Source organism: Balaenoptera ricei, chromosome 4 (assembly GCF_028023285.1).
Source record: "Balaenoptera ricei isolate mBalRic1 chromosome 4, mBalRic1.hap2, whole genome shotgun sequence".
NCBI lineage: Eukaryota > Metazoa > Chordata > Mammalia > Artiodactyla > Balaenopteridae > Balaenoptera > Balaenoptera ricei.
Genome location: NC_082642.1, coordinates 22,615,247 through 22,636,748, shown reverse-complemented (window position 1 = coordinate 22,636,748; position 21,502 = coordinate 22,615,247). Strand labels below are relative to the sequence as shown.

Genomic DNA, 21,502 nt, shown 5'->3' with positions numbered 1-21,502 from the left:
ACTGAATCATTTTGCTGTACACCTGAAACTAACACAATATTGTAAATCAACTATATTGCAATAAAAAAAGTTAAGGTCATGAAAGAAAGCTCAGGGTTTTCATTAAAAATTTTGAAAAGATCATATTGGAAGTGTTATATAAATTCAATGTCTTTCCTAATACTTGCATTTTATTTTTATCATCAAAATTACATATGGCAGAGAAAATGTAATGAATTTTGTCTCATATAGACACCCTTAAATCCTCTCCAGTTTACCCCAGAGGGTTGTGCAAATATTATTGTCTATGCTTTTCATGGGAAGTCTTCCCTTAAATGAGAAGGGGGCCTCGGTGGCGAGCGAGGGTTTGGCATGGGTGCACTGTAGACTACCCTTCCTCCTCTTCTTTTCTGCCTGAGCTAAAATATTTCTGCAGGTAAAATGCGTTGTGATTAATAGTTAAACCTATGTGGGCTACTCAGATGACAGTTCATCCATTTATTAATTCATTCATCAAATATTTAATCAAGCAAACTCCTCATCTTAGAAGCCTGAGCACCTATGATTCCCTGAAGATGCTGGGGACACAGACCCCAGCTCTGTTCTTGCTCCCAGAACCTCTGACAAGTGTGCGTGACGGGTCTAGTAACACACCTGCGCCCTTAGCAATTTGCATCACCAATGCTTAAAGAAGGCCCCAGTGCCCAGGGGGATGGGCCGAGTGAAATGAGTCTGAGAGCAGAGAGGGAAACCTCAAAGCCGGGTCTCCACTTACCAGCTGTACGCCCTTGGGCAGTTTCTTCATATGCAGAATGTGGACTCTGATACTCGCTCAGTGAGGTTGTCGTGAGGCCAGGTGAGATGCTGAATAGGGAAGAGAATCAAAAAGCTGTTGATGGGGCCTCACAGGCAATATCCGTCACTGAAGGGGGCAGCTGTAGGAAAGCATCCACTCAGGGGCGGGCAGCTGACCCTGGCTTCAGGGTCTGGGAGATGGTCAGAGGGAGAGGGGTAGGAGGACCTGGGCACCCAGTCCGTCCAAAGGGGGCGCTGCAACTCCGTTCCCTGTGGAGCTGTTCACAGGCTTCTCGGGGAAAAGTTGCCAGTCAGATTTTAAGGTAATTTTCCTGATTTTTAAATGGTGGCACCGATTAACACTGTGAAGTCTGAACAGTAAGGTTTGTAACCTCTACCCACACCAGTGTGGAGGTGATAAGGACGACCTGGGGCCAGGGTGCATCACCACAGCCAAGGCCTCCCCACCACCCCCCCAGTCAAGCCAATGTTTACAGAGCGAAACCGAGGTTTCAGTCCTGCATTAATGGCTCGCACAAGGCAGCTTTTGCTCAAACAGTGACCAGCGGCTAAGAGGCCATCTTTCCAGAGAGAAGCCCATTGCCTTCTTTTTAAAATGGGCTTTTAACACTCTCGTTGAGCTTTAAAGATGTCAAGCAAAGCTTTCACGGACAAAGTCGATTTCCTCCCAAGATCAGGTTCTCTCCACTGCGTTTCTCCTGGGAGGTGGGGAAGGGGATCTGAGGCTGATGAAACAGACACGAAAGGGTTCTCGGTGCCCAGGCTCATCCCAGTCCTGAGGGCAAGGTGATCACAAAAGATGGGGAGCAGCCTCCAGATGCCTACGGTATCTTGGCTACATTTAATTTTTTGTCATATAATGAAATGATCAATGTTAACTTTCAGATCCCCTTGGTGTTCACATACACACTAACACATATACAGACCGGCAGAGTGCTCACCAGACAATTTGTCATCCCGCAGTCATTTCTTTTGCATAAACTTTCCTCGTCCTCCCTCATCACCGCTCTTTGTCCATATGGGAGCTGCCAGGGGCCCCTCACTCCTAACATCTGTTCTCCGTTAATCACGTGGCCCAGTTCCTCTCGGCCATTCTCGGTGTGGTTGCCCCTCTGCCCTCATGGCACAATCCTCCCCACCGTCCTCCCTGCCACCCTGGAGGGGGCGTCCTTGCCCGGTCCCTGCACAGCTGGGGCGGAATTAGGTCTGATTCCTTGTGTCACGGAGGCATTCAGTCGTCCCCCCAGTGGAAACAGAGCAATCTCAGCACAAGCCTAGGGCGGCAGTTCCCCCGGGAAGAAGGGCACTCCTCCGATCGATCGGTTGCCCTGATTGCTTTTTGGAGGTGAACACCAGGAGCACGCCCAGCCAGGTGGCAATCTTTGTGTCCTTTAAATCCACATTTCCCACAGGGGCAAAGGAGCTCGTCGCCCAGCATATAGTTTTCAGTTAGTTGGGAGAAAGAAGATGACTCAACAGTCTTTTGGGTCAACAACCATGTAAATAAATCCAGTGATTTATAATTTCGTTTTTGAAAGGACAAATTGATGTTCACTTCAAACACGTACTGATTGCTTATTCTAAATGCAAGCTACCGGGCTTCCCTGTGGCGCAGTGGTTGAGAGTCTGCCTGCCAATGCAGGGGACACGGGTTCGAGCCCTGGTCTGGGAGGATCCCACATGCCACGGAGCGACTGGGCCCGTGGGCCACAATTACTGAGCCTGCGCATCTGGAGCCTGTGCTCCGCAACAAGAGAGGCCGCGATGGTGAGAGGCCCGCGCACCACGATGAAGAGTGGTCCCCACTTGCCACAGCTAGAGAAAGCCCTCGCACAGAAACGAAGACCCAACACAGTCATAAATAAATAAATAAATAAATAAATAAAAGAACGTGAATTTCTTTAAAATAAATACATAAATAAATAAATGCAAGGTACCGTTTCATCATGAGATGGAATAACACACAAGTTCGGGGTGCTTCCTCCTTCCTGCAGCACTATGTCTGCGTGCGTGCATGTGCTCCACGCGGGTGGCTTGGGTGGTGACCTCCTGGAGCCCAGAGGTGGTCAGGACGCCTCCAGAGCAACATCCTCAGGTCTATGGTGGGAGGTGACTGGTTGTCCGCCAGTGGGCAAAGTTTGCTGGGAAGCCAGCGCTCACCCACTGGTCTGAATAACCTCCTGTATCATTTGGTCTTGGCTTGAGTTTGGCTGCCTTTCGGTCAGAATTGGCAAATAAGTGGTGCACCTCACCCTTCAGTCCAGTGTCTGTGGATCATTAGGTAATCACAATACTCTTTCCTACTGAGCCCGATGTGACCTCAGAATCCTTTTTAACCCAGTGCTCCAGGCAGCAGTGACCAAACATGTGGAGAGCCGGTTTAAGTCCAGGTTTCCTTCTCATTCTCAAACCCTGTGACTCAGCTTTGCCACTGGATACACAAGGACCTTGAGGCACTTTGTCTCTTTTATGTCTCATCCTGCAGGCGCTTCTCTTTAGAGCATCGGCCTTGGGGACAATGCTGCTCAAAGAACCAGGAGCTCTGAGTGTTCACTGGACCATTGCTTTCCGAGACATCAACCCTCCTGAAGATAGTCCTGAAAGTACTCAGGCTTTGTCAGTAAAAACTGTTTATGCTTTTTGGTCTTAAATAACAAAAGATGTGCCAGTTTTGCAGCTCTTTCCTAAGGTAACAGGTTTTCCTGGGGTTTTAGAAGCTTTCCTGTAGGAAGGTTTATTCGCTGGGCTTGTTTGTGTGGGACCGGCAGGTGCCTCCAAGGGTATTTGTGTTCCTGAACGGAAGCACCAAGCTTAGGTTATAGAGCCTCCTTCAGACTGGGCCCTGGGGGAGAAGCTGGGGCAGGAAACATCATTAGATGAAGGAAAGGCAACTCCATAAGACTATTCATGGCCAGAGGGTCCCTGACCATCCTCTGCCATCACCCTTACCAGCAGGGGGACCACCTGCAGCCACCACCACTGCACCTGTCAGAGTTCTCCCCTGGCTGTGGTGCTATCCACACACTGTGGAGCTATCCTCCACACTGTCCCCTAGAGACGTCCTCAGCACCTTGCCTCTTCAGAGTCCAGGAAAAGGAGGAGACTCTGGGATTTTACCTGCCTCCCTATTAAAACCAGGTTTTGTTTGAAGACCTACATTTTCCACCAACACCTGACCAAATTATGCCTTCTCCAGAGGTGGCGAACTTCTGGAAGGTTTTCATGGACACCTTGTCTTAACCAACACACTAGTCCTGGTGCTCAAGTAAGAGGAAGCATGGAGAGTCACAGGGCAGGTGGAGGTTCATGTCATCAGAGGAAGCAAGCACACGGTGTCACTGGGAGATGAGGAGGGCCTGAATTATGGCAGAGGCCGCTCAAAGGAGTGCCCACGGCGTTGGACTGTTCCCAATATGGAACACGGCAGAATGGACCAGATTTCCTCCCTGAAGGGGATGCTGGGGTTACTAGTGGCCACGATGAGTTTGACTTAGGGGATGGGGATGCATTTGTTGGGGGCCCAGGAGGAGGTGGAGGTAATCTGGGGGAGAGAAGTGACTTTGGTTCAGTATCTTTTGACTCAGGGATGCGGGTGGGACATCCAAGAGACGGCGTCCCAGTTGCCGCCTGAATTTTAGTTTTCTTTAGTTCTGCTCACAAAATCAGAGAGCCCCTGAACATCCTGTCAGGGGCTGTTGCTTCCCCTTTGGTCCCTCTGCTGGGTTTTCTCCAGCCCCTTGCCCTCAGGCAAGAGAGGAGCCAGCAGCGCAGTCTGCTGGGGGCTGCAGGGCAGGTTCTTAACCCAGCAGGGCCCTTCAGGTGTTCCGTCACTGACAATCCCAGGCCTACCGCCTGCCAGCATCTGTTCACGGAGACACAGCATCACAAGCTCTCTGGACCGGAAGGGATTTTAGAGGTCATCCACTGCAGCCTCGGGGCTGGCATTTTCAAACTGGTCTAAGAATTTGAGAGTCCCCCCTTCTATTATGCGGAAACTGTGTCTTCTGACTCTCCCTTACCATGCTGTTAAAGATATGGGTCACCGTGGGCCTCCTTCGTAAAGAGAAGCGTGCTGGGGCTTGTGTTTGTGGGTCTAGCAGTGAGGGGCGTGACAAGGCCAGATTTGGGAACACGAATTCTTTTTGTCCTTCACACGACAGCTATGAGAATGGTCTCCATGGTTACGGCAGCTTCTTAGAGGTGTCTAGATTTTCAGTTTCTGTATTTCCCTAAATGTCTAATTTATGAATAATCTGTTTAGGTAACCTGCTGGAAAGTTTCTGCAGGTATATGTATATCAAGGAATATATATTTATATATATTCACAACAACAACAAAAAGTAGGCTGATAGGCATTTCTGGAACATTTTTTTTTTCTCCCACTAAAAACAGAAATTAGGATCGAATTAAAAAATTTCAAGTTAAACAAGATTCAATGAAATGAACACTGCCTTCATGTTCTTCAAAGGCACGTGAGCCGGAGAGGGGCTGGAGCTAACCTAATTATGTTTCCTTTAATGTGAAATAGCTATTTGCCTGACATTCTATTTGCATCTCACCATCACATTCAAATAGCTGGGACATTGATTTTTTTCCCTAGCGTTCCCTTTGAACATGAAAGTGTTTTTTCCTGTTTTCCCCTCCTTGTGAGAACAGTGATAAGAATGGATCGATAATTACATTGTTGGATAAAAATGAATATAAATTTTATTGAAAAACAACACGAGCAACAATGTGGGGGAAAGCATACTCAACAGCCAGCGGCCCACACAACTCAATGCACACGTTATGAAAACTAATCACCTCTTCAGAGCTCCAACTACTCATCCAAATGAAAAGAAATGATCGACCTCAGATAAACTGACGGGGGACACAGATGCAGACAACCTCTGAATGCTTAGCCAACAGCAAAGGACGCGACCATACCATTGTGGTCCCCTGTTTGCTGTGGGTGATCGAGCGTATTTCAAGAATTAAACTGGTTTGGAAAGAACCTAGTCCTTCCAGTGAGCGTGGCATCAAAGACCCCAGACCACTGGGAAAACTTCTCTATTTTTTCCGTCCTTTAAGAAGAGGATTTCACAAACTTTCTTGGCAACTTGTCCCTCCTGCTTAACAACAGGAAATACTTTGTTATGTCTAGCCTAAATCTTTCATGCTTCAGTTAATCTATTTATTTCCTTTTAATCTCAGCAGGCTGTGAGGGGTTCTCCGTGGTGGGACAATGTAACATATGGGGAACACACAATGATCACAATCAGATTGAAAACGGAGTCCAGCTGTGCTGGTGGCGCTTCCGAAACAAGCTGAAAAGAAGTTAATTGCAGTTGTGTTTGTAGCCCATTTGCCCCATTCTACTCCCCCCACCCTCCACGACCTTCCATGCCCTTCTGGGGACTTGCAGCAAAAGCTCTCTGAGTTCGATCAGTTCCAATCCTTCAATGGCGCAGGAATGAGTGTGGTCAAACTGTTCCATCCACTGCTACGGGATTTCCGGGCAAAATACTCCCCAATCCTATTACATTCACGTCGTCTCACCATGCCAGGCAGGCCCCAGTCTCGCCTCACAACTTGTGCGTGGCAACGACGTGCTCCATGTATACACGAGGAAGCGCTGAGAAGCCACGAGAAAGCACTCAGTGAATTTAACATAAACATCTCAGCTGCATTTTTCAAATTCTGTGAAAAACCCCGGTGATAGATTCAGCCTCAAGGGGATTTGCAGCGCCCGCAGCTCCGCACATCGGGCACCAGGGGGCGCCCGTGCCATTCCGCTGGCCGCTGGAACGCCTCGACCGGGAAACAAAGATAGGGATTTGAATAAAAGACTTCGAAATGCAACCTCGAATTCTACCCTGAGCAGCATGCGTGTAAAAATTCATGAAGATTGGATTTCATTTCATGTATTTTTACTTTAGTGGGAAGAAATGCACGTGTCGTCTGACTGTGCCTACAGCTGTCTTTACAAGGGGCGGGGGCGCCTGGTTAAATGAGCAGGGGGGGCTGCTGACGCTCCCCAGCGCTTTGAGAGGCTGGGCCTCTGTCTCCGTCTAGGGACAGCTCCTATTTTTCTGGGTGGCATCCTTTGTGTGTTCTAGAATGTATAGATTAATTACATTGTTTTGTAAAGGATGCATGTTGTTCTCGGCAGGACCGGCAGCCAGCTCTGGGTCCCGGGAGGGACATGAGTCATAGAAGGCACTTATTATTTTGATGAAACACAGCATATTTCTTTCAGCCCATAAAATCAAAGGGGTGAGAAAAGGCTGTTTTCAGGGTGTAAAAACTCCCCTTGTTTCCCTGTTGTGGTGCACAGCGGTTCTGCGTCTGCGGCCCTTGTGCATTTTCCAGGCATGAGTGACACGGTGCTGAATGCCTGGGTGGCAGAGCCTATCAGAGGACGGCTGGACACAGGCCAGGGCAGCTTGGCCCCCCACGGTGTACTGCCCTTGAGTTCCAGGGCCCCCCGCCTGGTGGAGGATGGGCACCCCGTAGTAACATCTCTCTGGACCCGGTCCATACTGGGTGACAGTGGGGATTTTCGGGGGAGAGACCCTAGGGGGATGATGGACTGAAGTGTTAGGAGCCTGGAACTTGAAACAGGCCTGGGCAAGAGAGGCTGCCGCCACCCACCCTGAGCTCTGGGATGGCAAGGGCAGGGTCCCTTGGTTCCCTCTGTAGCCCCAGCATGAAAGGTCAACTGACGCCATACCTGGTGCTTATTAAGTGCTCCACGAACATTTGTTGAATATACAAATGTGAGGATGAAGGCACAGGAGGCTGTGAGGATCCCCGGGGGCCCTGGCTGTAGCTGAGCCCGGGCGTTTGGAGCGACAGTGTGGGGAGGAGAGTGCTGGGCAGTGCTGGCTCTCAGGGGCTGAGGCACTGATAGGCAGGGGCTGCAGAGCTGGAGAAGCCAGGAGGGCAGGCGGAACCACCTCCAGTGTCTCCATGTGCTGGGATGGTGCTGCAGTGGCCACGCAGGGCCTCTTGGGGCCTCTCCATCCTTCCCTTCCTGCTGCCCTTGCTGGAGCCAGCCTTTCTGCTGTTGCCATGGCAACGTTGGCCCGAGGTGCTGCTAAGGGCCGGCTGGGCAGCGATGCTTCTCAGGCCCGAGCAAGTAAGGGTCTCTGGACTGTCCCTACGGAAGGCGGGCCCTGGGGGGTCTCTCTTGTCTGAGAAAGGCAGGAAGGGGCATAGGATAGCGATCAGCACAGAAACTGCTCCCAGGACAGGTCGAGGTCCCCCCAGGTGTGGCTTTGGTGGTAGGGATCTTGGAGCTGGCAGGGCCCTGTTATCGTGGGGGCCCCTTGGCGCTGCGGCATTCTCACTACTTCACCCAAAGTCTTTATTTAGGGTTATCGTCAGGGCTCCCCAAGGGCCCAGCAGCCTCCTGGGGCTTCCTGTGAAGGGTGCAGGCTGGGGCCTGAGAGGGCCTGGAGGGGCCGAGTGAATTGCTCTTAGACAGAGTGGACTGAATTACTCCCTCTGAGAGCAGAGTCGGAGGTCTTACATCCTTAGACTCAGGTGGCAGGGCTGTCAGCTATCCCTGCACCTCCTGGCCCCTACCCAGGACACCAAGAGCGGGCACTGGCTGCTCTTGGCCTTGGAGTCTCCCATAACTTTTCTGTTGCCACGTTCCCAGCACACACCGGGATTGTGGAGGCCCGCAGCCCCCAGTCAGCTGGGGGGCAGTTAGTTTCCTCTCCACAGCTACCTTCTCAGACCCTGGAAGAACAAGAAGTGGCGTCGGGAATGCGGAAGGCGGTCAGGTCTGGGGAAAAGATGACAGTCCAGCCTCCCCTGGGGTCCAGGAGTTGGTGAGAAACACCGTGATGCGCCTTGAAAGGGGCTCTAGGATTCAGGACGACTCAGCCCCGTAGAGCCCGCCCTCTCCTCTCTCCCCATCATGGGAGAAGCTTTCGGCCCGGGCAGCATCCCGGCTTTCCCACACCAGCCAGATAACAACGACGAGAGCATCAGCACGAGAACGGGGCGTCTGGGCAGTGGTGTATAGTTTACAGTACCTTAGATTTACATAGCACCTTTGTCTTCTAAAGGGCCTTTGCCTCTGTCCCCTCGGCCACCAGAACACAGACGTCAGAGCAGGGAGACTGAGGCAGAGGCCCAGAAGGGATTCCATGCAGACTCGGGGGTGTCTGGGGCTCTCTGCAGTGCCCGGAGCAGGGGTGGCAGGGCCCCGGTCCTCACTGGGCGTTCACCTTGTATTTCAGGATGTAGGAGTAGAAGTTGTGGTTGGCATTCTCCAGCACCATGACGTAGACCTCCTGGCAGCCGGCCGTGCTGCAGCTGCCCTCCCAGTAGCCCTCACGGTTCAGGGTCAGGGGCCACGTGTCCTGCCCCTTCACCAGGGCTTTGGCGACACCGTGCAGCTTCAGTTTGAACGGGACGTTGCGGTTGGCAGGCAGCACGCCCGACAGGGGCTCCAGCAGCTCATTTTCCTGCCCCCAGTTGCCGAAGCTCTCGGGGAACACGGGCCAGTTCACCTTGCTGTTGGTGCAGCACAGGAGGTAATTGAAGACGAAGATGTAGTTGCCCGGTTCCTGCCTCTTCTTGACGAAGATCTTGAGCGCGAACTTGCCGGCGTGGGGCAACTGGACTTTCAGCTCCGTCCGCTTCTCCCACTGCAGCTGGAAGATGTAGCGCCGCTGTGTCTCCTCGGTGACGGGGCCATCGTCCCCGTGCAGCGATGCCAGGACGCTGATGCCCTCCTCCACGCTGAAGCTGACGGAGCAGCGCCCGTCGCTGGTGTAGATGACGGGCTCGGGGTGGGACGGCTTCGTGATGCCCATCTGCTCCGAGAACCAGCTGGGCCCCACGGGCTGGTGCAGCTCCGCGGGCAGCCGGACGTCGATGTCTGCGTAGTGGCACTTGAGTGTGTACTCCAGCACCGAGCTGTAGATCTCCGAGTTGCCCTTGGCAAAGATCTGCAGCTTGTGGGTGCCCACAGTTGGAGGGTACACGTCCAGCTTCATCCCGTTCTTCCTGAGGCTCAGCAGCCCGTGCTCCTGCTTGCCGTTGAGCATGAACATGAACAGCGTCGGGGCGCAGCTCTCGATGGTGACTGTGACCTTCCCGTTCACTGTGGAGAGAGAGCCGGGGTCAGGTGAGAGGGGTCCGGCCTGTGCTGATGTGCTGGTAAATGTTTAACAACGGGATCTCTGGGGGGAAAGCGCTGACATATAGCGTCTGCCCATTTCCGTGGTGTAAATACCTTCACCGCGATAGTTTTAAGTCACCAGTGTGACCTCACTGAACACGATATAAGCCGGAAGCAGCACACCTCTGGAAGGGCTCCCCTACCCCCCTAGGTGGTTCTCTTCAAGAGCTGCAAGCTGGGTGGGAGGGGGTCTCAAGAAAAAAATCTGCCCCCAGCTGTATGTGCTCACCTTGCCCATTTGATTCGTATCAGATAAGTGTTGCACGAAGCCTTAACCTGATTCTAGGGCAGGGGAGAGGGCCGAGGGACAAGGAGGGCCCAAGACTCTGGCTGGAGAGCCTCCAAGTCTCAAGTCTTGCTTTCACACTGCTCCCTCCAGCATCTGGGCCTTACCTTATCACAGCTGTCATGTCAACACATCACCTTAAAAACGGGTTGGAATGGCTTCCCTCCTGGAGGCTGTGCTCAAGGGGGCAGGGCTGCTTCCTTGCGTGTCCCTCACTCTCCCTGCGCCCCCCCTGCCACCCCAGGCCGCATGTCTCTAATGGGGTCAGTGAGTGCAAGGGAGGGTCTTCTGCACCCACCTTCCCCACTCCTTGCCTCTCCCCTTGCCCTCCAGCGCTGTCTTCCTCTGTCCTGGTCATTGCTGTCAGGGAGAGGGGCTGAGTTCTCTGGTTATTGCAGCCCACCAGCACTCCCCTACCTGGTCCTCCCTGCTTCACAGGACCACAGGGAAGGGGAGGGCTTCTCTGAGAGCCTGGCCTTCCTCTCAGAAGCTGATCACCTGCTCGTCCTCCCGGCCACCTCCCCAGTCCCGTGCGTGGATGAGCGCAAAGGAAGGAGACAGACTAGTGTCTGATCCATGCTCCCTAGTAGCCTTTCCCCAATCGGGGGTCCAGTGCTCTTGCTGGGTAGGCAGAAAGCCATGCCCAGGCTCTAGGACAAGTGTCCCTGAGACTTCCTATGTAATCAGCCACGAGGTCCCCGACTCCAGGCTGCTCAGCTACTGCATTCAGTGCTACCTCCCATCGTGGGAGCGAGTGAGAATCCCCACACAGGCAGCAGGACCGGGATGGGGGCTCCATCAGCCTCCCCCCTTCCTTCTTCATGGCTCCTCCATCTGGAAGACTGTCCCTGCCTTCCCAGGTACTGCCAACTCCTCACCGACCTTACTCTCCCAAACACCTCCCCACTGCAGCTCCCCTCCACCCAGTCAGCTCTCTGAAATCTGGCCTCTGTTCCCGTGCTCCAAGTGGTCAGTGACTTCCTTGGAGGATCTGCGCCGCTGGCCATGCCCTCCTGGAAGTCCTCTCCTCGCCTTGCATCCACCACCCTCTCCAGCCTGGCTGTCTCCCCACCCTCTGACCGCCACCTGATCCCTTCCCTTTCCCGTACACTAATTGTGGCATTCTTTGTGCTTATGTGTTATTTTCTTTGTCTACACTCTTTCTCCACTGCCACCAGCCACCATGGGACCTGGTGACCTCCAAAGGAAAGTGACCAAGAACAGCAAACTTGTTATCAACATCTCGCGGTTGAATCCCTCCCCTCCCCTCACTTCCTAATCTAAGCCAGCTCAGAGGGCAGAAGCTGTCTCAGCCCTCAGCTGCTCATGGACCCTGTCCTGCTCCATCTTGCACCACAGTTGGTTGTGTGGTCCCCGTGCAATTCACCTTTGATGCATGGAGCGCTCCCAGCATCTCCACATGGCAGCCCGAGGGCTCCTGAAAATATCCACCCGGTCACTGCGGGACTCACTTCACCATCAAACCGGAGGCCAGTGGAGAGGCCTGCCCCCTCCTGCCTTGCCTGAGTCAGGACCGTCTTCGGGCCCACATGGTATTCCCTCACATCCTCCCGGGGGACACCCCTTCACGTCCCAGGGCCCTCACACATGCTCTTCCCCACACCGTTGTCCCCCAAACCTGGATAAGGCCTCCGTGTAACGTTCTGACTGCAAAGAAAGCTTTCCTGATGCCCTGGGGTGAGGCTGAGCTGCCTGGAAGTTTCTCTCCTGGCTCTGCATCTCCTCCAGGGAACTTAGCACCATAGTAATGAACTGGTTATGTGTAACACCCGTCTGTCCTCCCTGCGGGCGCCACAGGGAAGGGTCCGCCTGCCTCCTTTCCTGCCATGTCCCAGGCCTGGCCGGCATGCCTGGCCCAGGGCGTTCTTGGCAAAGGTGAGTTGACTGGCTGGGAAGACTTGAAATAAAGGTTTGGAGACCCCTGGGGACCAAGTTGGAGCCTGTGACTTCCTCTTCCCCTCACCCCTCCTTTGCCTCCTCTCACTCTCTCCTCCCTGCCTTTTGCCCACCTCAGTTTTCCTCTCAGCTTTCTTCCCATCCCCAATCTTAAGAAAACTAGCTCCAGCAAAGAAATATTCTATAAATATGCTTCATGAATATGCAATCACATTTTAGGTTTACTATATATTAAGAAACCCAGTGTTTACATTTCTCTGTCTCTTGAAAAGGCAAACCCCTTGGGGGCACTGTTTTGACGCTGGTGTGACCTGGCCCATTCCTCCCCGTGGCCCCGTGGCCCGCGACAGCTGGAGCAGGCCCCCATCTGACGTACATGGCAGAGCCGCGCTCCTGAGACGGCAGCTTCACGCCATCACCTTAGCAGCGGGAGCTGCCAGGTATTTGTAGTGTTAAAAAAAGTATTCCAGAGCTCAGCAGCCTAGTTAAGGAGACTGTTGTGAGGTGGAAGGGACAAGTCAGCTGGGACTAATGTGGGTGCCCCCATAGCCCTGAGTGTGGGGTGGGGGTCCCCCGAAGACCCTCCCACAGACCCCGCTGTGCTCACACCAGGTGAGCTCAGGCCTTCTCTCCTGGGAGCACACAGGCCCCCGGGGGCAGAGATGGGGCCCGTAGGCAGTCCTTGGAGGGAGTGTTGGGGTGCACTGATCCTGCTGGGCTGAGCCCTGACTGTGGCTCTGGCACCCCTGGGCCCAGCCCCCCATAGGCCTTGTAGTGCCCAAACACACCCAGCTGGCTGCCCGTGGCCCCTGTGGGGAGGTGGGGAACAAAGGTCAGTCCAGGCCAGCCTTGGGGACAGCTTGGCCGGGGGTCCTGCATGCCCAGCCCTGGGGAAGTCGGCTGAAGAGGCTGGTTCTGCCTTCAGGAGGGAAGGAAACAGGGCAGCGGGCAGAACCGGCAGGCATCCAGGCGGCGAGGGGAGCTCTGAGGGGCCAGGCAGCGCCCCTGGAGCCCGGCCGTCGTCTGGGGTGCTTGAGCTCAGACCTTGGAGGCCTTGCTGTGTCCTTCCTGGAGCACTTCCTCCCATCTCCCGTGATGCCTGCTCTCCTCCAGCTCCCAACACCCAGCTCAGTGGCCACCTCCCTACTACAGCCCCCAGCGCTCTGTCCTGGGACACCCCCGCTGCTCGCCCACTAGCTGCTTAGGCCACTGACACGCAGACCCTGGCTCAGCCGGGTCAACACACATTCTCTGCCAGGAGTTTAGGAGCATCTGTCGGGCACCTGAGCTGGGAGGCGGGTGTAGCCCGGGCTGAGGCAGTCCTTTCCCTGCTGTGTGAGCTGAGAGAGACTCCCCCAGCTCGGGCCCACCAGCCCTGGTGCCCCGACCCCGGGCTGAGAACGCGGCCCTCAGGCCAGGGAAACCTCGGACCCCCTACGCATCCCTGTCTTGGTTTATGCTGGTGGGAGGGGCTTCCGTCCCCGCAAATGTGACCTGAGGCTGCGTCCTGCCCTGATGGCCTGACGGCCTGGGCTGCCTCTGTCGCCCCTGCACAGCCCCCATATACAGCGTCCAGCGAGCTGGGCCCTGGCAGGGCAGCCCCACGGGCCCGGGTTACCTGTTTTGATGATGGAGGTCTGCGGGTGGGCGCTCAGCATCCCCTTGTTGTAGAACTCACTCTTGTGGTACATGTTATTCTCAAACTGCCTCAGAGATTGAGGAGGTTTGAGCAGTTGCCAGTTCTTGTTGTCCGGGAAGTGGTCCTCGATGAACAGCGCAGGGTGGGTGAGGAAGTAGAATTCATTGTAGCTGGAGGGGGAAAGCAGGTCAGTAGTCATGTGGGGGAGCAGGCCTCGTCTGTGCAGAGGGGCGGGGGGACCCACAGGGGGTCTTTGGGGCCTTCTTTGGGCTAACATATCCTAGGGGAGAGGCACCATTTCCAACCCTAACGTGGGCGCTGCAGATGCCCCCTCAGTGGCTGCTTCCATAAATAGGAGGTGAGATAGGATCTGAGGCCCCTTTTAAGAGCAGGCCACTGCCCAGGCGGGGCTGTGACCAGGTGGGGAATGGGCTGCCCCTGCTCTCAAAGCCAAAGAGATTTGAAGGGAGCAAAGCCATGATCCACAGACCAGGTGCCAGTGGAGTGGAGGGAGGGCAGGGAGGGAAAGCCTGGTGCACCAGCTCCGTCCGCATGGTGACCTGATGTGAGCAGCTGTGCAGGTGGGAGGCCCTGATGTGGTCCCTGGGGCTGCCTAGACGTGGCTCTCTGGAGGTCAGTGATGGGGATCAGGAGAAGAACGGGAGACTCATCCGACGTGGGCGAGCCTTCACTCGACCCGAGCTGATGCAGCAAAGCAGGGTGTGACTGAACGCGTCCTGCACGTACAGGCTCTGTGCACGCACTTGTATCTGCCCCGCGTGCAGGACCGTCAGGATTTTAACTGCACAAATGGGACAGCGCTCTCATTTATCTGGATGAAAAGGCATCTGAGCTGCTGATGGACATCAAGATCCAGCACGAATGTCATGGCCTTAGCTTAAGGCCTGAGCCTGAGGACAGATGCGCTCCAGCCCCCGGTACCCAGGCCACCCTGCCCCGCTGTGGCCACAGGGAACCTGAACACCCCAGCACCCCCTCCCGCAAACCAGACCCCCTTTCTCAGAGGTGGGATTCAGCTGCATTCAGCCCAGAGAGCAGGAGGAGGAATCCCTGTGTCTGGGAGAAGCAGTAGGAGAGAATTCTGGCATCTGTAACACAGTCAGTGGCCAAAGGCCTGATGGGAACTTACGGACTATTGGAGAAGCTTCTCAGCCCGGCCTTTCCTTGCACTTGGCCTGTGGGCAAATACTGTGCTTTTAGCGCTTGGGTGGAGGGAGCGTTGGGGAGCCAGAGGGGGGATTTAGACAGTGGAGAGTGAGGTGACAGAAAGGTCTGGGCCCTTATCATTGGCCTAGAGCTAGCTCACTCCCTCCACCAGAGGAAGGGTGGGAGCGGCCAGCAGCACACGGAGGCCCCCCAGCTCTCCTTCCCCTTCCATCCAGCCTTCTCCACCTGCTGCCTCCTCCATCTCCACCCACCAGACACCCCGCAGAACCGAGGTACTTACAGGAAGGTGAATTTGGAGGTGGTGGAATCCACCAGGCCGCTGCCCCAGGTGCTGTCCACCAGGTGCCATCTCCCCTCCAGGAACACGGCGTTCCAGGCGTGGTCAAACTCCCCAGAGAAGCTCTGCCCCGGCTGGTAGCCAAAGCCCTTGGAGTAGCCAGGCACGGTCACGCACTGCACGCCAGCGATCCTGGGGCGGGACAGGGCTCTGAGAGGCGGCTCCTGCCGGGGCTGCGTCCAGCACCACAAGTCTGTCTGTCTGTGGCCCCAGGCCTTAGGCGCATTTGCTGTCCGGCAGTCCCTCCGGGCCTCTCCTTTTCCCTGCCTCTCGCCCAGTCACACACACACAGCCTTTTGTCTGCAGAGCCGGGGGACAGGGGGACACAGGGCTGGCTGGCCCCTCCGGCGCAGCCTGGCTGCAGTCCCCGCTGTCTGCTCCCCCTCCAGCCTCTACAGAGCACTTGGGGATGTCTCTCCCCAGAGCCTGCCTGAGGGCTCCGTCGGCAGCCGCAGGAGGACACTGGTGCAACAGTGAGGAGCGCCTGGCGGACACGGAAACCAGGGGCATGCCAGTGCTCTCGACTCTACACGCGCGGCTGGGGAGCTGGGTCGAGGCGACACGGGTGGGGCGTCAGGCAGGGTGCTGCACGCGAGGGTGCGGGAGAAAGCTGAGCCCACCTCCACCGCCACGTCCTGCTCACGGACACCTGGGCGGGGGCCCCTGGGGCAGGCCAGCCGGGGTCCCCGTCTTGACCTGGGGAGGACTGGCCCACTGCCAGGGCCACCACAGTGCATTAAGGCCATTTGCCGACTGATCGCCCCGGCCACGGTTTCAGAGTCCCCTGTAGCTGTTACTTTGGGAGTGGAAATGCTGAGCGGTCAGCCCGAGCTTTTATCAAGACCCCCTTGACAGTGTGTTCCCCCACTGCTCACAGCCAAGCTGGCCTGGACGGTGGGGCGATGGGTGCTGGTCACCTCTGGGGACCAAATGGCAAGCTCTAATCTGGGCGCCTGTAGCTGGAACCCTGAGGCCCAGACCTGGGCTGTGGGCAGCACCCCACGGCCATGGCAAGCACCCCGAGAGTCTTGCCATGGCCAGCTGGCCCTCTCCTTCAGCAGCCCTGCCCCCACATGGCAGCTCTTCTGGCGCAGGGGACCCCCGGAGCTAGCCCTTCTGGGGCCTCTGTGTGAGTTAGAACAAGGTGCTCCTTCTTCAGGACACTTTCCTTTCACTGTGGAAGGTTGGTGTAATCAACGCCCAAACCCGTGATATCCAGGATGTTGGTGACGGCCCATCGGATGGGGGTCAGCACGAGCTGCCCGCTGACTCTGCCCTCACCTTGCATGAACCGGGGCTGTGCTCCAGGTGTCGGCCCGGCCTGAATCAGGGAAGCGGCCTCGGGCAGCTGGGGTCCCTCCGGGAGCAGGTCTGCAGCCTCAGTTGCTCTGAACAAGAGGCCATGGAGCCTCAGGCTAATGGGGTGAAATGGCCATGCACACAGGATAGGAATGGGGAAATTTTCCGTATAAAAATGACCATTTAATTAACAATTAGTAGAATATTGGATTAAATACGACTTATCTCTATTTACATATCATTTGTTGAGAGACCTAGTGAGGCAAGATATGGAGCCTGCAAATTACCAGATTCCACCTTGCCATGGGGGCCGCGCATGTGCCCACGCGGCCTGAGCTCCCCCCTCCTGCCGGGGGCAAGCCTGCTCTGCTGAGGCTCCTTATGGGCTGGGAAGTTTTGCAGCCCCCCACCCTTCTGCCTGCCAAAAGGACGTCCAGGCCTCCCAGGCTGCCTAAGAAATCCCATGGGAACAGACCAGCTGGGCCCGTGGGGAGGATTTCGGGAGCACTTGGGGGGCAGGGGCAGAGAACAAGAGAAACCAGATTCCGATGGATGTCAGGATTCTGCTGGTAAAAGCCAGCACCGACTCCCTGGAGCAGAAGGGCCTCCCAGAGGCCCGAGGCCTGGGAGGGGTGGGCCCAGGACCCCAGGGGAGGGAAGTGCAGCAGGCATGCCTGGAGAGCCCCCTCCTCATCTAGCTGCAATGGGATGAGGCCCAGGGGGTTTGTTCTCAGCCTGTGTGACCTGACTGAGTTTACAGTCTTAGAGGAAACAGCCGGCAGAGGGGCGAGGCGAGGGTCGCATGCCAGGCCAGAGGGGTGGGACTGAGGTACGTGGCATGGGGGCACCTTCCATAGGCGGTAAGGCTCCATATACTCAGAGAGTGGACGAGGAGAAGGAATGTTGTGAAAAACGTTTAACGAGGTAGGAGATGCTCCTGACACGCTGTTAACTGACAAGAGCCTGTAAAACCCCACCATCAGCACAGGGCGTGTGTGTGTGCGTGTGTGTGTGTGTGTGTGTGTGTGCGCGCGCGCGCGTGCGCATGCATGGAAAACAAGAGGTGGGGGAGGGCAGAGTCAGAGAGGCAGCACAAAAGTCATCTGGCCTCTTAGTGATGGGATTATGGGTGGTTTTAATTTTCTTCTTTAAGCTTCTCTTTATTTTTAAAATTTTCAATAATGATTATGCGTTACTTTTCGAATTGGAAAAAAATCCATAAATACTACTTGAAAATGACACATTTAGTGAGTTATTTTCCTTTCTTGCCCAGAATGTCGGTGCATATGATTTTCTAGGATGATGTGGAGGAGCGTGGAGTACTGGGACAGCAGTGTTTACACACGGGGCTGCTTTGCAGGAAGGGAGGGGAGCTGTGGGCCTCGGGAGGGTGTCTACTCCACTCTGAGCGGAGTCAAGGGGGGAAGGAGAGGTGCTGAGCGCCCATGCGGCCTCCAGGTGCTGTGAGAAAGATGGGGCTGGTGCTGATGTGGGCAGATGGCCAGCTCGAGCTCTGCCGGAGTGTCCTCCTGGGAGAAGCCGTGTCCCTGGGCGGAGGTATCCTCCCACCACGGGGGTGAAGTGGAGGTCAGAGTTGAGCACCAAGTACGGGAATAAGAATGAACACCCCGCCCCAAGCCTGGAAAGGGCCGGAGGAGGGAGAAGGGAGTGGCCAGCTGTCCTCCCAGAGGGCTCGGGGCTGGAGGGGGTGGTGACTGGGCTGAGCCGGGAGAGCGGGGCTCACCCCAGCGTGACCTTGCCAGGCTCACTGTGGGCAAAACGGAAGGTTGGCATTAAATGATCTCTACGGGTTGATTCTCTTCTGACAGGCTGAGGAGAAGCTGGGAGGGCCGTGGGGAATGCCTAGGGCAGAGTAAAGATGAAAAAACCCCCTCAGCTGTAAGCTTCTGCCATGCTTGACTATGATATGAGGATATTTTATTACCTGGCAGCAATGCGCTAGATGAACTGGACAGAGAAGTCATAATGTAAAGCATTATTGTTAATAATCCATAACTCTCATGCAAGGGTGTGGACCTAGTAATTCTAGCTGCTGGTTGCTAGACAGATGACCCGCCACCATCTCAGGTCATCAAAAGATCACCAACTGTATACACTCTGTGCAAAGCACTGTACCAGGTGCAGGCACCAGGGGATAATATCACATATCATATCATTTCAAAATGTAATAAATACTATAACATAATAAATTGTAATATTCTAAACATAAAGCTCACTGGCTACCCTAGATGTGCTCATAGTCGGAAGGGGGCAGATATGTGAACCGTCACGAAAATGCTAGTGATAAGCGTGGCCCTTTCAGGGAACCCAAAGGAGCAGGAATTTGCTGGAAAGTTCGGGGAGAGCACTGAAGAAGGGCAGAGGACGAGAAACGTTTCTGCCTCTCAAAGAACCCCAACCAGCCATCCTAGAGCCCCAAAGATCAGCCAAGGAGATGTATCTAATTAACCTCAGGCTGCGGAATCTTGGTTTTTACTTTTGACAGTTTTGAAAATCCCAGCGCCAGTGGTCTGACTGAGGAGGTGATGGATCCAGACTGTGACTGTCATTTTAAACAGAGACGAACCGGGCCTCGGCAGCAGGGTGGCTGAGTGGCCTGGGGTGGGCGGTGTACCCTGCACATATCAGCCCCTGACCATAGTGGGCTTCCTCAACTCTGACCACTTCTCCCAGGATGTCTGAGCCACACAGAAAAAAAGCGAGGGTGGGAAGGCTATAGGAGAGGCAGTGAAGCATGCTCTTTTTTCCCATCTTGATGAACACATTGTGATTTCTAATAGTAAAATTAGGAAACATGGTTTCGTTAACGTTAAGCCCAAGGGCCAGTTTAACTGGGCAAACATGTGAATTAGAATTTTTAGGGCCTTGCTGTTCCTGAAATGGTCCTCAAGAAGGTCATAGAAAACAAATTTATGGTTACCAAAGGGAAGGTGGGGGAGGGATAAATTGGGAGTTTGGGATTAAAATATACACACTACTATATATAAAACAGATAACCAACAAGGTCCTACTGTATAGCACAGGGAACTATACTCAATATCTTGAAATAACCAATAATGGAAGAGAATGTAAAAGAATATATATATATATATATGTATGTATAACTGAATCGCTTTGCTGTACACCTGAAACTAACACAACATTGCAAATCAATGTTTTTCAATAAAAACTAAGAAAGGTATATTATATAAATCCAAAAAAAGGTAAATTTTAAACTGGCAAAAAATTGTGATTTCTACACTACAGCAGGACATGAATAACCATGATTTATGTTTCACAATTTATGTAGTTGATTTCTTGTAAATTTGTCGGTGTCTTTATATTTCTGCTATATGGTCCCCTTACCCTTTTCTTATACCACCACCCTTACAACAAGGTCAGTAACTGTAATCACGGTAATAATTTTCACTCCAAAGCCCCGTTTAGAGCCTTTTGAGGTTGACTTCAGCGGCCTCCTCTCTGACAAGTGAGGAGTTGGCAGTTCAGAGAGGGAGGCTGACTTGCCTGGGGACACTCAGTAGGCCAGGGGCCAAAGCAGCGCCGGGACTCATTTTTCCTGATGCACAGTTCAGGAGGCTCTGTAATTGCACCGGCCCTTTTGTACACCGAGATTTGTTTTAATCTATAAACTTCTGGGTGGTATACAGAGTGAAATTAAAGGCTGGTTTGCTATAGTGACGTAATTCATCTTCGTGAGCGCTCTCCTTTGGTGTGTCTATAAGGACGGGAGAGTTTAGATGCACCTTTCAGAGGCCGTATATGGTGAGGATAATTTAAGGTTATTTAATGCATCCGGCCTTCTGGGCCTTTGGAACCAAGTGATGTTCTGGGATGGTCTGGGGCATGATGCCACGCAGCAGCATGCCACTGTGACAGCCGGAGGATGTGTGGAAAACGCACTGACATCTGATTGGTGGCAACCAGTCTCCTCAGCACCAAAGTCTCAAACGGGTAATAAGCTCCTGGCCTTATCAGAAGTCCCTGGAAAATCTGCTATAGCTGGTGGTGCTAGCGCGGTGATAACGGGGAGAGATTGCACTGGAGGCTGACTTAGTGGCAGAATTCTGGGGAATTAAGCTTGACCCTTGCAAGGAAGTGAAGCAAAATTCATGAAGGCTGTCGGGGAACGGAGGCAAAAGGAGAGACATCAATGCTGGACGAGAGAAAGTCAGAAAGAAACTGGTCCAGCAGTTACAAGCAACAGTGCTGACAAAAAAGGTATATTGGTTACTTGGGAAAGACAATGAAGAAATGAATGACGTTGCAAAAATATCTGAATTCCCCACCAAATTACTTTATTAAATCTGTCTTTAATGAGGCCATTGCAGGGAGGTGGAATGGACTGGCAGAAGTAATGACGGCCGTGTGGATACAACTCTTGCTAAGAGGCCACCTTGACAACTAAGCAGGGGCAAATCAGCAAGTGTGGATTACACGTCTTCAGTTATTAAGGAGTCCGCTAATGAATTTACCAAACCTTCAGCAGTTATTTTAAAGGGAAGGGGACTTAGGAAAGATGTATGGACGAGGTTACTGATCTTTAAAGCCAAAGTTAAAGGAATTCAGCGAACTGTGAGCTATTGTTAAATGTCCCAGGCAATGCAGAGAGTATTTCACACGGTAACTGCCAGGTTGGAACCTAACTTTAAATGATGCAAAACGCTGGGATGTGTTTTAATGATCAGCTTCAGGCCAGAATACGGCCGTTGTTAAGCATCTGGACCAGGCCCAAAGAGCTGACAGTTCCACTCAAGGCCAATGTCAATTTTCTGAGCCTATGTGAGTCTACGTGGGTCTGTAGGAAAGTTTTACAGAGCAAAGACACTCCAATACTGTGGG

General features: G+C 53.9%; 1 protein-coding gene across 3 annotated transcripts in view; it reads right to left on the bottom strand.

Moving 5' to 3' along the window:
- Nucleotides 1–5,525: 5,525 nt before the first annotated feature.
- KY (kyphoscoliosis peptidase) overlaps nt 5,526–21,502 on the bottom strand; it is a 47,952-nt gene continuing 31,975 nt past the window's right edge. For all 3 annotated transcript variants that reach the window (XM_059920280.1, XM_059920282.1, XM_059920281.1), the window contains 3 exons: nt 15,287–15,475; nt 13,798–13,988; nt 5,526–9,898 (listed from right to left, as the gene is read on the bottom strand). In XM_059920280.1, the coding sequence (XP_059776263.1) occupies nt 9,003–9,898; nt 13,798–13,988; nt 15,287–15,475 (1,276 nt within the window). In that variant the 3' untranslated portion in view covers nt 5,526–9,002. The remainder of the gene's footprint in view (nt 9,899–13,797; nt 13,989–15,286; nt 15,476–21,502) is intronic.